Raw genomic sequence first — 15,398 nt, forward strand, 5'->3', positions numbered from 1 at the left:
TCAGAATGCCGACTAAGGAATTTTTAAAATCAGCATAGCATAGACTATTGGAACCTGTCACCAGCTAAAATTGCATTTCTGGTTCCCTTTAAAACTGTTTGGGGAAAAAGCAATATTATGCTAATTCTAGAAAAGACCATTAAAATATTTGTGGTATTTGTGACTTTTTTAAATTTGTATTTGTGGAAAACCCAAATGGAGGCAGGAGTGTTGACGCTTAGAGAATCCTCGAGAATGAGTATAAATGGCTCAAAAAGAGCACTTTTTTATTTTACAAAATAAAAAATGTTTTTCTTTTAAAAGATTGTTAAAATGTATAACAATAAAATGCTACGCATTTCTGCTCCGTACCGGAGCTTTCGTCAGGCATAAACTGTGTTGGTGGAGAGCTTCTTTATATAATGGCATCTTTACAGATCCGCCCGGTGTGACCCGGGAAGCTAATGGATTCCATTCATTGCTAAAAAGGGTTACTTTGACTAAAACTTAGAAATTAATTGCAATAGTCCTATTACATAATATACACAACATTCTGAATATTGACAACCTGGTTAATAAATGTGTGGACAGGATTAATATATAGAGGATGTAAAAGCCGGGAACCGGGGAACCCAGAAGTGAATAGGTGTTTCATAACGGGAGGATTTTATGAATGGCTAGCGGGAGACCGGCTCCCGGCAAATTGGATTGCGTAATAGCATAGTCAGTTGTAAGGTTGCTAGAAGATGGAATGATGCTTGTTGGACTACGGAAGCCTAGAAGGGACAAATTTATGGCAAAGCTGCTTATGATGTATTGAGTTACTACTGGGGCCTGCATTGTGAGAATAACTGCTTTGTGAGTGATACTGAATGCTGTATACTGGGTGTCGGGAGGTAATAAAAAGCCGAAGGATGTTGATGGATACATAATAAGTGGGAAGAGAGGTAAGTACGTAAGAGTGGAATTAAATAGATTCCAAAACGGCATTGAGGCCGTTTGGGTGCAATGTCCCTAGCTTAAAAATCCAATAGGATTCACGTCTGTTAAGGGTTTTTACCCTATTGTTACAGTTTTCAGGAATTTGTTCAATCGGCGTGAGTGTGAGTTTTTCAAAAGTACAGTTTGTTTCTACAGTGAGATCTTTTGAAAGGCTCTGCCGGTCTTCGCTTTGTGCCTGTGGGCGTTCATTCTCACTCTGAGCGTTTGAATCGTGCGTCCCACATATTGTAGAACACAAGAGCAGTTGATTAACTATATCACAAAATCGGAGGCGCACGATAGTTCTTGCTTTATTTGAAAAGTTTCCCCCGTATTAAAAGATTTAAAGGATAAGCAGCCTGGGTTCAACATTTTACAGCAGAGGCATTTTTTTATGGGCACATCTCTTGATTCCTTTTCTCTGAGTGGTGTCCTTGTTAGAAGAATCGATAGTTTTCAGCTTCCTTTGAGCGAGGTGGTTTTTAAGCGTTGTTGCTCTCCGGAAAGTTATTTTTGTTTTTTTTGGGATGATCCCTTTAAGATGGGGATCTTCTAAAAGAATACCCCAATGTTTATTCAGGGCTTTGCGAATCTCTTTATTGCCTTTATCATATGTGGTGATAAAGCTGAGCGCATATTCTTTTCTTGAAGTTAACAATTCATTTTTTCCTTTTTTTTTTTCAATTCTTTCGTCTTTATTTTTCAATCAATCGCTCTGTTCGCGCCCCAAGTTTCTCTTAAAGGCTTCTTCAATTAGTTTCTTTGGGTATTTTTTGTCCAGAAATCGTTTCTTTAGGACAGTTGATTGTTCTACGAAATCTTGAGTGGTTGTGCAGTTCTTTCTAATCTGGTAAAATTGGCTAAATGGGATGTTTCTCAGCCATTTTTGATAATGAGCACTATGGTAATCTAAAAAACTGTTACTGTCAACTAATTTAAAGTGGGTTTTTGTAATAATTTGGTTGTCATTATTATGAGAGAGCAACAGGTCCAGAAACACAATTTTTGTTTTTTCGAGGTTCATGGCAAATTTGATTCCCCAATTGTTGCTGTTGAGATAAATAATGAATTTCAGAGCTTCATGTTCCTCCCCGTCCCATATGAGAAACAGGTCTTCTATGTACCTTTTATAGTATTTAATATTAGAGGACCAGTTATGTTGGGAAGAGACTGGTCCTCTAATATTAAATACTATAAAAGGTACATATATAAAAGGTGTGATATATTTAATCAACTGCTCTTGTGGTCTACAATACGTGGGAAGCACGATTCAAACGCTCAGAGTGAGAATGAACGACCACAGACACAAGGCGAAGACCGGGTTTTTAAGGCAAAGCCTTTCAAAACATCTCACTGTAGAAAAAACTGTACTTTTGAAAAACTCACACTCACGCCGATTGAACAAATCCCTGAAAACTGTAACAATAGGGTAAAAACCCTTAACAGACGTGAATCCTATTGGATTTTTAAGCTAGGGACATTGCACCCAAACGGCCTCAATGCCGTTTTGGAATCTATTTAATTCCACTCTTACGTACTTACCTCTCTTCCCACTTATTATGTATTCATTAACATCCTTCGGCTTTTTATTACCTCCCAACACCCAGTATACAGCATTCAGTATCACTCACAAAGCAGTTATTCTCACAATGCAGGCCCCAGTAGTAACTCAATACATCATAAGCAGCTTTGCCATAAATTTGTCCCTTCTAGGCTTCCATAGTCCAACAAACGTCATTCCATCTTCTAGCAACCTTACAACTGACTATGCTGTTACGCAATCCAATTTGCCGAAAGCCGGTCTCCCGCTAGCCATTCATAAAATCCTCCCGTTATGAAACACCTATTCCCTTCCGGGTTTCCCGTTTCCCGGCTTTTACATCCTCTATATTAATCCTGTCCACACATTTATTAACCAGGTTGTCAGTATTCAGAATGTTGTGTATATTATGTAATAGGACTATTGTAATTAATTTCTAAGTTTTAGTCAAAGTAACCCTTTTTAGCAATGAATGGAATCCATTAGCTTCCCGGGGCACACCGGGCGTATCTGTAAAGATGCCATTATATAAAGAAGCTCTCCACCAACACAGTTTATGCCTGACGAAGGCTCTGGTACGGAGCAGAAACGCGTAGCATTTTATTGTTATACATTTTAACAATCTTTTAAAAGAAAAACATTTTTTATTTTGTAAAATAAAAAAGTGCTCTTTTTGAGCCATTTATGCTCATTCTCGAGGATTCTCTAAGCGCCAACACTCCTGCCTCCATTTGGTTTTTCCACATCGATCCTCTTCAGCCTCGGAGCCACAGGAGACCACTGGCTGGTATTGCATCCAAAATATGCATTATTATAACAAGGTTTCCCCTTCCAGGAGGGAGGGGGAAAAATATATTTGTGGGCCCCGTTAGTGTATATTCCAATGGTGGCTGGGTAATTAAATTACTTGATTCAAACTCCAAAGGGTCGCACGGCCAGCGACCACTAATACCCTTTAGCCACCAAGATTGGGTAATAATATAATATCTAATAAAAGTTGAGTTTTAAGACTTCATAGATAACGAAAACTCATTTAAAATTTGCAGACAGACGATAGAGGGAAAGGTCAATGGGGTGGAATATTGCTAGGATGCTTCATTAGACTGTGATACAGAGTATGTCAGTTTCCTAGAGGGAGATTGATCAGTTCTCACTCAAAGATGTCACTATTAAGTGTTCGTAAAAGCCACCTTGTCAATTCCTATATAATCGGTTGCCCCATTCTAGGCACCTCAATTCCTCTAGTTGACCCTGTATAACTGTAAATTGCCCTATCCTATATATTGACTGCTGCTGAGTTAAAACTTAAACGTGCCGCTCAACCAAGCCCACCTGACATGTTTCGCCGAACTGGCATCATCAGGGGTTTGGGGCTGACTGCTACGCGATCGGCGTGCAGTGCGGGCTTTTATAAACTATCTATTACTGACTCATCAAGTCGCGCCGCTCATCCAAAGTGACGCAGTCCTATGGATGTGGTTGTTAGAGAGAATGTAGTGTAAAACTCCGTTTGGGGCTTAGAGATAGGCTAATAAGCCCCAGTGTTTCGTACCTCAAACCGGATGTTGATAGAAGATTGTCCAATCCGTAGTTATGGAGCCGATCGCTCCCCTTCCTCGTCATACCACGTCAGCCTCTGTATCAACGAATCCCCGCCTGCCAGTTGAGCCTGCGCAATAGAGGCTCGCAAGGAGTACGAGCGAAAAAGATTTGGCGCATGCGCACCACAATTCGGTGCGCGCAGGCGCACTGCGGTTAAGTATCCAACAATGTAAGAAATCAATATTCTCTTACATTATTATTTCACTACCAAGGACGGGGCTCCATACATCATAGTCATATGTGATTCAAGGAGTTCCTTGTTCACTGCTAAACAGCAGCGTTAAACTGTACTATATGCAACACCCCCCACAGGGCCTAGCCTTTTATTGTGGGCCTGGAGGCAGCCGGGGCCCAAAATACCAGAGTGGCTGGCTATTGTCACGGTGCTTGGTATGGGGACCGAAGGGCTGTCTTACAGCCTGGCAGTTCTCCAGCAGGTGGTTTGTGCAACAAATATGGAGGGAGAGGCTGAAGTACATTTTTCTCCGTGGGGCAACCCAGAGTGTCTGTAAGATAAGTCCCTGGGTAATGGATAGGGAAGCCTGTGTGGTAGATAGCCGTATCCAGGGATCAGACGGAGGCAACATTGTGCAAATCAACCCATGGTTCTTTATTGAACAACAGGTAGCAGACAACGGGCCTAAACGATCAAACAGCAGATCTGGATTCTGGTACTGGAGTGGTCATTGTGAATAGTCCTCAGGAATAAAGCACCAGCCTGGTAGTAGTTGCAGGCTGGGATAATGGAGATGGATCTGTGTCCAAACTGTGGAAGCTTCAGCTCTGTGTTAGAGTCTCCTGGGATTGGGCTCAGTGGCAGCATTCTGACTCTCTGCTGTGTGGAAAGACCATGTGGTCTGGACTGCTGACAGACTCTGAAGGACCATGTGCTCCACAGGGGTTTTATACTCCCCTGGGTCAGGTAGTAGCACCTATCCAATCAAACTCCAGTTTACAATACAGCCACAGAACTGGATAACATCTTACACTCATTTACCATATTTTTTGGACTATAAGACACACTTTTTAGCAATTAAAAAGTTTTGCTAAAAAGTGCTTGCGTCTTATAGACCGAAGGTCAGGAGGATCCAGCACTGCCAGACCCTCCTGACCTCTGTAATGGAGATCGGGTGATGCCCTGATATAGAACTGCACCCGATCTCTCAGAGAGAAGTCTCCGTACTGCTCTCTCATCTCCCGGGTGTCCTACAGGACCTGCGATGAGGTCGTCATCATCATGTGACTAATCACATGCTTCTTACATCACCACAGGAACTGATACTGGGAGAATGGGGACATGCTGGGCTGGAACAGGGTAAGAAGAAGGGGAAGAGGGGAAGTGTGTGTGTGTGTGTGTGTGTGTGTGGGTGGGGGCGTTCTGTGTGTACAGCTGAGCTGTGTGTGTATCTGTATGAATGATGCAGAGCTGTGTGTGTATCTGTATGAATGATGCAGAGCTGTGTGTGTATCTGTATGAATGATGCAGAGCTGTGTGTGTATCTGTATGAATGATGCAGAGCTGTGTGTGTGTGTATCTGTATGGATGATGCAGAACTGTTTGTGTAACTGTATGGATGATGTAGAGCTGTGTGTAACTGTATGGATGATGCAGAGCTGTGTGTGTAACTGTATGGATGATGCAGAGCTGTGTGTGTAACTGTATGGATGATGCAGAGCTGTGTGTGTAACTGTATGGATAATGCAGAGCTGTGTGTAACTGTATGGATGATGTAGAGCTGTGTGTAACTGTATGGATAATGCAGAGCTGTGTGTAACTGTATGGATGATGTAGAGCTGTGTGTAACTGTATGGATGATGTAGAGCTGTGTGTAACTGTATGGATGATGTAGAGCTGTGTGTAACTGTATGGATTATGTAGAGCTGTGTGTAACTGTATGGATGATGTAGAGCTGTGTGTATTTGTATGGATGATGCAAAGCTGTGTGTGCTGTGCTTTAGTGCGCCTAACAGGGATATTTTAATTGGTGTAAAATATATCTTTCCTTTTTTTTGGAAGCCTAAATCTGGGGTGTGTCCTATAGTAAGAAGAGTCTTATAGTCTGAAAAATACAGTAACTATTGCCTTTACAGGCAGAGGCTACAGCTGCTATTACACAATGACCAGGTCTAGAACCTTCATAGAGGGTTCGCGACTCCCCCTAACATGTTTTTAACGGATTGACCATGTGATGTGCTGCTGGACTTACAGAGGAACGTCCAAGTCAGAGTGGTGAGAAATAAGGCTTCAGATTTATTATTCATGGGATATGAAAGTATTTGCAGTTTAAGATTCTACTTATATTAAGACCATAAAATATTTTACCATCTGAAAGAGGCTTCAGGTCTGTCTCTTCTAAATATTCCACAGTAGCTTTGTCTGTAGTGGGAAGGAAGTAGTCCGTGTTGGCAAGTATAATGCCAGCCACTGCCGCACCAAAAGCTCCAATGCTTATTGACCATAATCCCATTGTGAAAATCTCAGACTCTGGCACCACCCACATCTCTGAAACACAAAATATTTTCCAAAAAGTTATTTACACTGCATAGCTCCTAGTGACATGTAATACTGATGAGTGTTAAAATAATTCAAATTAAGGCAAACTAACTCCTTTAATACAGACAATCACTTTAAGGCAGGTTTGTGTTTGAGGAAAACAGCCCCTCTAGGCTTATAATAAAATGTGTTATTTACATAGAAACTCTTGTTGTTCTAAGGGGAAATAGACACAAATTGTGGTGTGTTTTGCGAAATTTTGAGATGAAAATGAATAGTGACAATGGGGCATATTTATCAGGGCCTCTGTGCCGTAGGATAGACGCTGTGCAGCATCCTGCCCAATACATCAAGAAGCTGAAGCCTCTTGATGTATCGCTCTACCAAAATGCAGCAGCTGGGCTATCATATGCTGGCACATGAGTACTGGTGTATGATAAATCTTGTCCAATATATCAGAAAATCATTAAAGGGAACCTGCCATAAAAAATTGGCCTAACTCACTAATTACTGGTAAATCACTACCAGTCTGTTGTCAAGCAGCTGAGCAGCTTCTAGATGATGTTTCTTTCATGGTCTGATGTGGTGGCATCAGATTCACATGTGACACATGGAATATGTGAGTGGAGAGTTCATACTGTGAGGGAATCTAATCCATTTTTGAATCTGTTCTTCTATCATGTATCTATACAAAGATTTTTGGCTCTATTGATAGAAGAGATCCCTATGAATAGCACCATCCCCCCAAGGACACTGATCATCTTTCAGTTACATCCTGTAGGCTATTGGAATGTGGGTATGGTCAATAGGCTCCTTTGTCTCAAGAACCTATAAAAACTGTTTGCAACCTAAATAAATTGGAATTCTCTCAAACATGTAAAGGTCTGAGTGATTCACCGAGCAGCTCGTACTATACATTAATTTGAAACCACATCACATCTGAGTAAGGAGATTTTTCTCCAACAACCTGGTGCCGAATTACCCGAGAGGAGACTGGACCACTGCTTGAAGCTTACCGGACATTTCGGGGATCATCCTTTCAGGACAGACAGACCATGCAGCTGCACAAATAAAAGGTAAGAAGTTTATTCTTACAAAATTGTTCTGTCTATTCTTGATTGGATTGTTCCACGTCCGGTGAGTTGCATGCCTATATTGTCCAGTCCAAAGAATCTTGTTAGTTTATTTGAAAACTCCATGTGATGTGTGGTAGTGTATATGGGTATTGTGTGTGTTTGTGCATGTGTGTTTGATAGCGCTATTGTGATACTGTACTGTACTGGTTTTAAGAGAGTAAAATTCTAGGGATTGCCCCTACCTAAAGAGTCTCCTAGGCTAGCTGCTTTTTGGATCGTAATTCGCTTGAGACAAAGTAGACTGAGTTTGGACAGTCGGACTTTATAAATGTATTTTGTGTGGTAGGATCCAGAGCTGCTTCAAGGAAGGGGACTGCAGTCATCTCTTGACGGGCAAACGGTTTAAAAAAAAAAAAAAATTTAGAATTAGTAGTGGTTAAAACTGCCCTAAGGAAGAGTGGGGGACTGCGAGTGTGTGCCGGCACTAGAGATATAATATAGGAAAATGATGGAAAAAATTGCTAGGTAGGATGAGAGGCAATTCAGAGGGAAACCAGACGTACGGATCTTGAATGAGAAAAAAAGCTGTAAAACGATGTCAGAAAATGTTGGAAAAGGACAAGGATATCAAAAGATGGTTGTTTGTATGTTGGTAAATGGAAAGGTTCTTAAAAGAACAAAGGCTGGTTGCATAATGATAATGATATGATGGAAATTGCAAGTGGATAGAAGAAAGTTACAGAGGAAGTGACCAGAGGAGGTTATAAAGAAACAGCCATAGGAAATTGTGTGTTGTATGAGTGTTATGACGATGACGGACAAAAACGTTGGAAGACAAAGACAACATTTAGAAAAATTGCTGCCTCCACCCTAAAATGGTGGATGAATTGATGTATGGAAACAAAGAAACAGACTGGCGGAGACATGTGCATGCAATGTGGCACCTAGACCCAACCCCCACACTGGAATATATCCGGTCAAGACTAGATTTGAAAAAGTGCGGGCTCCAACAGGACAAAGAAGTAGCGTTCAGATGTTTCTCCTGTAGGGGGCAGATGTTTCTCACTTTGATATACTTTAGTAGACCAGTGGTATGGGTAATGATGCATTGCCTAAAGATCTTTGGATTTGCACCCACACTCCGCTCAGCTGTATTTAGCTGTATTGCTGTAACTTTAGTAGACAACTAAGATATAGTACCCAGGGAATACATGTGGGAGACTGCTGCTTATCTAAGAGTCACCTCTCAGAACTACAAAGTCCAAAAACCCGGGTAGTAACATATTTGTTACGGATTTTGGTCTTCTGTGGGGAGAGCTCCTGGACGGTTGTGCAGTCCCAATTGGATTCCCTGAGCTGACCCTTGCCAGATACTGTAGGTGTTCTATGAGTTTATTCCTTTATACAGTCCTGCAGATTATGGCAGAGATATAAATATGTGTTTTGCCTATATGACGTGTAGTGCTAGTGGTATTTCATCAGTTACCAGATGTGAGGAAAGCACAGCACACAATTATGGACATTGTTCATTGCAGGCTTGGACCTGAGAAATCCTGTGATTTATGTCTAATAACATCAGAAATGTAGTGTAAAACTTTATAATACACCTAAAGTTTGAAGGGTGTGGTCAAAAGTTTTTGCAATTTGTGTAGGATGATGGAGTGAACTTAGATGTTACAATGGTGTGTTGGATTCTTTCTTTGTTCTCTTGGTATGCTGGGACACGTAGTACTACAGACACCACAGGGAGAAGGAGGGGGCTGCCTCCCCCCCTTGTCTCAGCGAACACAGGAGGGGGGGGAGGGGGAGCACATTATGGAATGTTAAGAGAAGAAAGGAACAATGAGAATGTGTGTTCATGATAACCCTATGATCCCATACTATTAGTCCTATTCAGCAGCTATGACTGAAATTATTATTAGGAGCTTTTTAGGCAGAAGTTATAACATCCCTAGAAGCCTCCTACGTCACTGTCTCTAGTGATGCTTCTGCTCAGTAACGCTGTCCCCCAGTATGTGCCCCCAGTATGTGCCCCTAGTATGTGTCCCCAGTATGTGCCACCAGTATATGTCCCAAGTATGTGCCCCCAGTATGACTGTATAGGTTATAAGATCTAAGGAATTTGTATTCTGTATGTCTCCTATTATGCAGCATTGATACATCGGCATTGGTCCCAATACTGTGTTTTTCTGGAGTATATTGCTCATTTTCTATTGTTCTCATTTAAGTTTAAGCCAAGCACCTCAGAGGAGAGGACACAGGCCGGAAGCTGCTGATCGTGTGTCACATGACAACCTGGATCCTTCTTGGTTTTGTATCCTACTGCTGCCTACGTATAAAAAGCTTCTGTAGTAGTTTTGGACTATCCTGTTACTATTTCACCTCTTCATGACTAGAAACCTTGGTTACAATGTGCCCTCTTTATGATGTATTACATTGAATCCAGCTCCACTATTTTCGCTAGATTCAAAGAGGGGAGACATGAGGTAGACGGGTTGTATTTAAAATTTTCTATTAACTTAATGATTAATGAACCAGTTTCCTTTTAATGTATCATTAATCTGCATTTTGAGTTTTTTTGTAGATGGCTTTAGAAACCAGGAATGGGGTTAATTCTACATCAGATGTGCAGCGGTCACACAACATGAGGTAACAGCAGCAGAACCACTCCTGACCTACCTGTCTGTACAGGAGGCGGAGGTGAAGGCACTGATGGAGGAGTGTAAAGTGGCAGAGGGGAAGATTGTGAGTCTTTTGGGATTCCTTATGATTCCTAACTTCATATAGTAAGTATATCAACAACTATGAGACTTTGAAATAGCTGATAGAGGCCTTAGTGTTACATAAAGGTCCATCCTAGAAGGTAAAACCTATAAAGCTCTAACACATGAAGTGACCATACTGGTTACTAGGAAAGCCTAGGGGAAAGGAGCCTGGATCAGTACAGTCCGTGACCCTCGCTGGCCCAGTAGATTTGTCTATACTTCAGACTTTACAAAAACAGGCTCCAGAAGGTGAGAAACAAGATTGGAGCAAAATAGGGGCCCAAGAGGCGGAGGGTGGACTATGGCAAAAAGGTGACAAGCAATGTCTGCCAAAGGCCCTTTACCCTATGATGGTTCACCAGGCTAAGACTCTATATGCTCCGTGGTGGATAAGTATTGAGTATCACTTACATTCACTTTTGCTACTGTCCATTTACACAAGTATGTTTATATGTACCTAGTACAATGTAGGGAGAGTAGTGAAGACCCTCATATATACACTCCAAAGCCGCTTTCACCCTTCCAGAGGTTGCAGATTGACTATATACAGCTACCAAAGGTAAGTAGCTATGAATATGTACTTGTGTGTGTGGACCTCTTTTCTGGGTGGCCTGAAGCCTATCCTGTGACAAAAGCCACAGCAAAAAACACAGCACAGTTAATGAGGGAGCTAGTCTGTAGATTTGGGATTCCAGAGACCATAGAGAGTGATAGAGGTTCCCACTTTACAGGGGAGGTGATGAGGGAGGTAATGGGAGCACTTGGGATTGAACAGGCCTTCCATACCCCCTATCATCCACAGAGTAGTGGGAAGGTGGAGAGGTTAAATGGGACTCTTAAGTTAAAAATTCAGAAAGCCATGGAAGAGACAGGGAAGAACTGGGTTGATTGTCTTCCTTTGGCCTTATTTTCCATAAGGTACACTCCCAACAGGAAAACAGGCCTCTCACCTTTTGAGATTCTCTTTGGATCTGCTCCTAGAATGGGCTTATATTTTCCACAAGTTTTACAGATGTACCATGGAGAATTGACAGGATACGTCCAAGCCCTGCAAAAACATCTAGCTATGGTGCATAAACAAGTTTTTGCTTCTATTCCAGACCCTGATGCAGTAGGAGGATCACATAATCTACAACCTGGAGATTGGGTGGTCTTGAAGCGACACGTGAGAAAAAGCCTTGAGCCACGTTTTGAAGGACCATTTCAAGTCCTTCTGACCACATCTACTTCCGTGAAGTTACAAGGGAAGCCTAATTGGATTCACGCCAGCCATTGCAAAAGAGTATTGAATCCAGCTGCTCATGAAGATGAATCTGTATCTCCAAATGTTAATATTACTTAAGATACTATTGATATTACCCCTTGGAAGAACTTTCAACGAGATGTTGAGTGGGGATTGGGATAACTTGCTCATTAAGCATCACCAAGTCCTTTTAAAAGATATGAGAGATGATGTATTACCCAAAGATTGTTGGATTTGTACCCACAGTCCTGTCAGCTCTAGCAGTATGCCTTATCTAGCTATCCCAGTGACTTTAGAGGAAATATTTTCTATCTGTAACAATACAGTAATAGCTGTGCTGGAAAGTGAACATAAGGAGATGACTGTACCATTACCTGTAGCTGCGTGGGTGGAAGAGCCGTGGATGATATTTAATAGGAGCGGTCCACCGTTAGAGCAGACTGTCATTCCTTGGGCTTTAAATAATGTTAATCTTGCCTGTTATCCCAATTTTACATCTTGCAGTTGTATCCAAATTAGATCTAAAGGAATGTTTTTCTCTAACTCCAACTATACAGAGTGTGATGGTAACAAATCTGACATCACTCAATGTGTAGGAGTCGATGCCACTATTAATTCTACACTCCCCTGTGTTAGCATGTCCTTGCAAAACCTTGTTGCAGGTTTCCTTTCAAATGACACCTTTTTCCAACAGGAAGTGAGTGAAATCCTGAAGGTGAACATGCTAGTCAGATGGGTAGCAGAGCTTTTTAATGGCACTGTCGTTGGAGTACCGAAAAACATATATGTTGTATGTGGCCATCAGGCTTATAAATGGCTTCCTAGCAATTTTACAGGAGTTTGTACACTGGCTCGCCTTACTCCTGCCACTTTTATTGTCCCCCATACCAATGTAAATGTAAATCTTATTCACAAGAATATGAAATAGTATGTGGAGTATTACAGTAACTTTGAATATAGTGGTCTAGGACGGGGGAACCTCTTTTTCTCCCATATTAACGCATTCCATGAACAATGTCCAATATAATGACCACGCATATAGTTAAGCACACATAGGTTTCTTTACTTCAAACATTTCAACACATAGATTCAAAGTGTTTTTTCTGTTCCATAGTAGAAGGCATCATAATAAATACAATATTCTCACATTCAGCTTGTAACAATAGTAACTAGGATCCAAGTGGTCTATTCCATATTCAAGGTATCTAATACATCATAATTTCGTCGATCTGAATAGATTCAATAGAGGTTAGACTCACAATTTTAGTTGGATCCCAGGGCAGAGACGCTAACTCCTTTAGACGCCGAGCAGCGGTCTCGTGAGCGCCATGTTTAGCTGTGACGTTTCGAGGGACACGCCCCCTTCCTGAGTGTCCCTCGAAACGTCACAGCTAAACATGGCGCTCACGAGACCGCTGCTCGGCGTCTAAAGGAGTTAGCGTCTCTGCCCTGGGATCCAACTAAAATTGTGAGTCTAACCTCTATTGAATCTATTCAGATCGACGAAATTATGATGTATTAGATACCTTGAATATGGAATAGACCACTTGGATCCTAGTTACTATTGTTACAAGCTGAATGTGAGAATATTGTATTTATTATGATGCCTTCTACTATGGAACAGAAAAAACACTTTGAATCTATGTGTTGAAATGTTTGAAGTAAAGAAACCTATGTGTGCTTAACTATATGCGTGGTCATTATATTGGACATTGTTCATGGAATGTAAATCTTATTCCCAAGCACACATTACACAAGAGAAAAGCAGATAATCTTCCTAGACCAGACGGACGCCCACATGTGGTGGAGATGGGAACAGCTAACACAATCTTCAGCACACTTTTTATTTATCCTATGATAATGCAGATGTGGGATAAATTGGTAGAAGCCACAGATTATCTAGATCAACAAATTTTTCAGATTTTGGGGGCTGTGAATAAGACAAATGTCACCCAGAGACAGTTAATTGTGGTAACCAACCAACATACATTAGTTTTAGATTACATCACTGCGTCCCAGGGTGGCATGTGTCAAGTCATAGGGCCAACATGTTGTCATTACATCGATCCTCAAGGCAACATGCAAATTAAGACAAATTTAGCAAAAATTGCTGATTTTAGAGATAGATGGCTCAAGGAGCATGATAGTAATAAGGACAGCTGGTGGTCTGACACATTCGCATCCTTAAACCCCGCCAATTGGTTTAAGGGTATTTTTGGGTGGCTCATGGGAGTTTTGCAAGCAATATTTCAAATCATTTTGTTATGTGTATTTGTTTATATCTGCATAAGAGTAGTAATCTGGCTTGTTGTAAAACTGTGGCGAAGGAAACCAAGGATTGTGCGATATCAACCTAGGTATACACCTAATTCTACAGAGGGAGTGGTTATACCTATGTACAATTTGGCCAAGAGAGTGTAGAGAACATACCATTAATATTAGGACTGAATTAATTGTGTTGTGATATAATGTTCAGGATGCTCAGGAGGGAAGCAGGTGAAGAGGTTAGATAAGTCCTGGATGTGTGACTAGCACATGTCAATGTACCACCTGAGCAGTACCTGAAATTATTCACAAAAAGGGAGGAATTGTGAGGGAATCTAATCCATTTTTTAATCTGTTCTTCTATCATGTATCTATACAAAGATTTTTGGCTCTATTGATAGAAGAGATCCCTATGAATAGCACCATCCCCCCAAGGACACTGATCATCTTTCAGTTACATCCTGTAGGCTATTGGAATGTGGGTATGGTCAATAGGCTCCTTTGTCTCAAAAACCTATAAAAACTGTCTGCAACCTAAATAAATTGGAATTCTCTCAAACATGTGAAGGTCTGAGTGATTCACCGAGCAGCTCGTACTATACATTAATTTGAAACCACATCACATCTGAGTAAGGAGATTTTTCTCCAACAATACAAAGAATTAGTCAAGTGTCAGCTTTCATAAAGAACAAAGGCCAAGTATGCAGATAACACAAAAATATCATCTTCAATAATAAAAAGTGTACTAGGAGCCAGATAGCTTTCAGCAGAAGTAGGTAAAGGGGAAACATAAGGAATGTGGTAGCTTAGTGGTTAGCACTTCTGCCTTGCAGCACTGGGGTCCTGGGTTCAAGTCCCAGGCAGGTCAACATCTGCAAAGAGTTTGTATGTTCTCTCAGTGTTTGCGTGGGTTTCCTCTGGGTTCCTCCCACACTCCAAAACATACTGGTAGGTTGTTTAGATTGTGAGCCCGATGGGGACAGGGACCAATTTGGCATGCTTTGTGCAGCGCTGCGTTATCTGTAGGTGTTATATAAATAAACAATTATTATTATTCACAACCTTTTCATTTACAATAAATTAATATTTGTGGACACAACTTCAGCAGATCCAGAGACATTATTCATGACACCTGCTGTCTCTATTTTCCGTTAGGTGTTGTCTGGTGATTGTAAGTTAGGCCCTATCCACAGGATAGTACCTAACTTGCTGTTCAGTGGGGGTCTCAGTGATGGCTATCTCCGTCTGTGAAATATAGATCAACGGATCAGCCATGATTGTGCCCTGTTCTCGTGATTGTGAGGTCCCATCACTGAGGCCCCCGATGAACAGCAAGTTAGGACATATCCTTTGGTATTCTCATGCTGGACAAAGGTTCCTCACCCCATTTTGCAGGTGGTTATATCAGTGTTCCTTTGCTTCGAATGTGATTCAAAAATAGCCAAACAATTCT

The 15,398-nt window shown here is 41.3% G+C and overlaps 1 protein-coding gene across 1 annotated transcript in view; it reads right to left on the reverse strand.

Moving 5' to 3' along the window:
- PRXL2A (peroxiredoxin like 2A) overlaps positions 1-15,398 on the reverse strand; it is a 53,646-nt gene that overhangs the window by 13,516 nt on the left and 24,732 nt on the right. The window contains exon 2 of the mRNA XM_072130448.1: positions 6,426-6,605. Within this exon, the coding sequence (XP_071986549.1) occupies positions 6,426-6,603 (178 nt within the window). The 5' untranslated portion in view covers positions 6,604-6,605. The remainder of the gene's footprint in view (positions 1-6,425; positions 6,606-15,398) is intronic.

This window comes from Engystomops pustulosus, chromosome 11, assembly GCF_040894005.1.
Source record: "Engystomops pustulosus chromosome 11, aEngPut4.maternal, whole genome shotgun sequence".
NCBI lineage: Eukaryota > Metazoa > Chordata > Amphibia > Anura > Leptodactylidae > Engystomops > Engystomops pustulosus.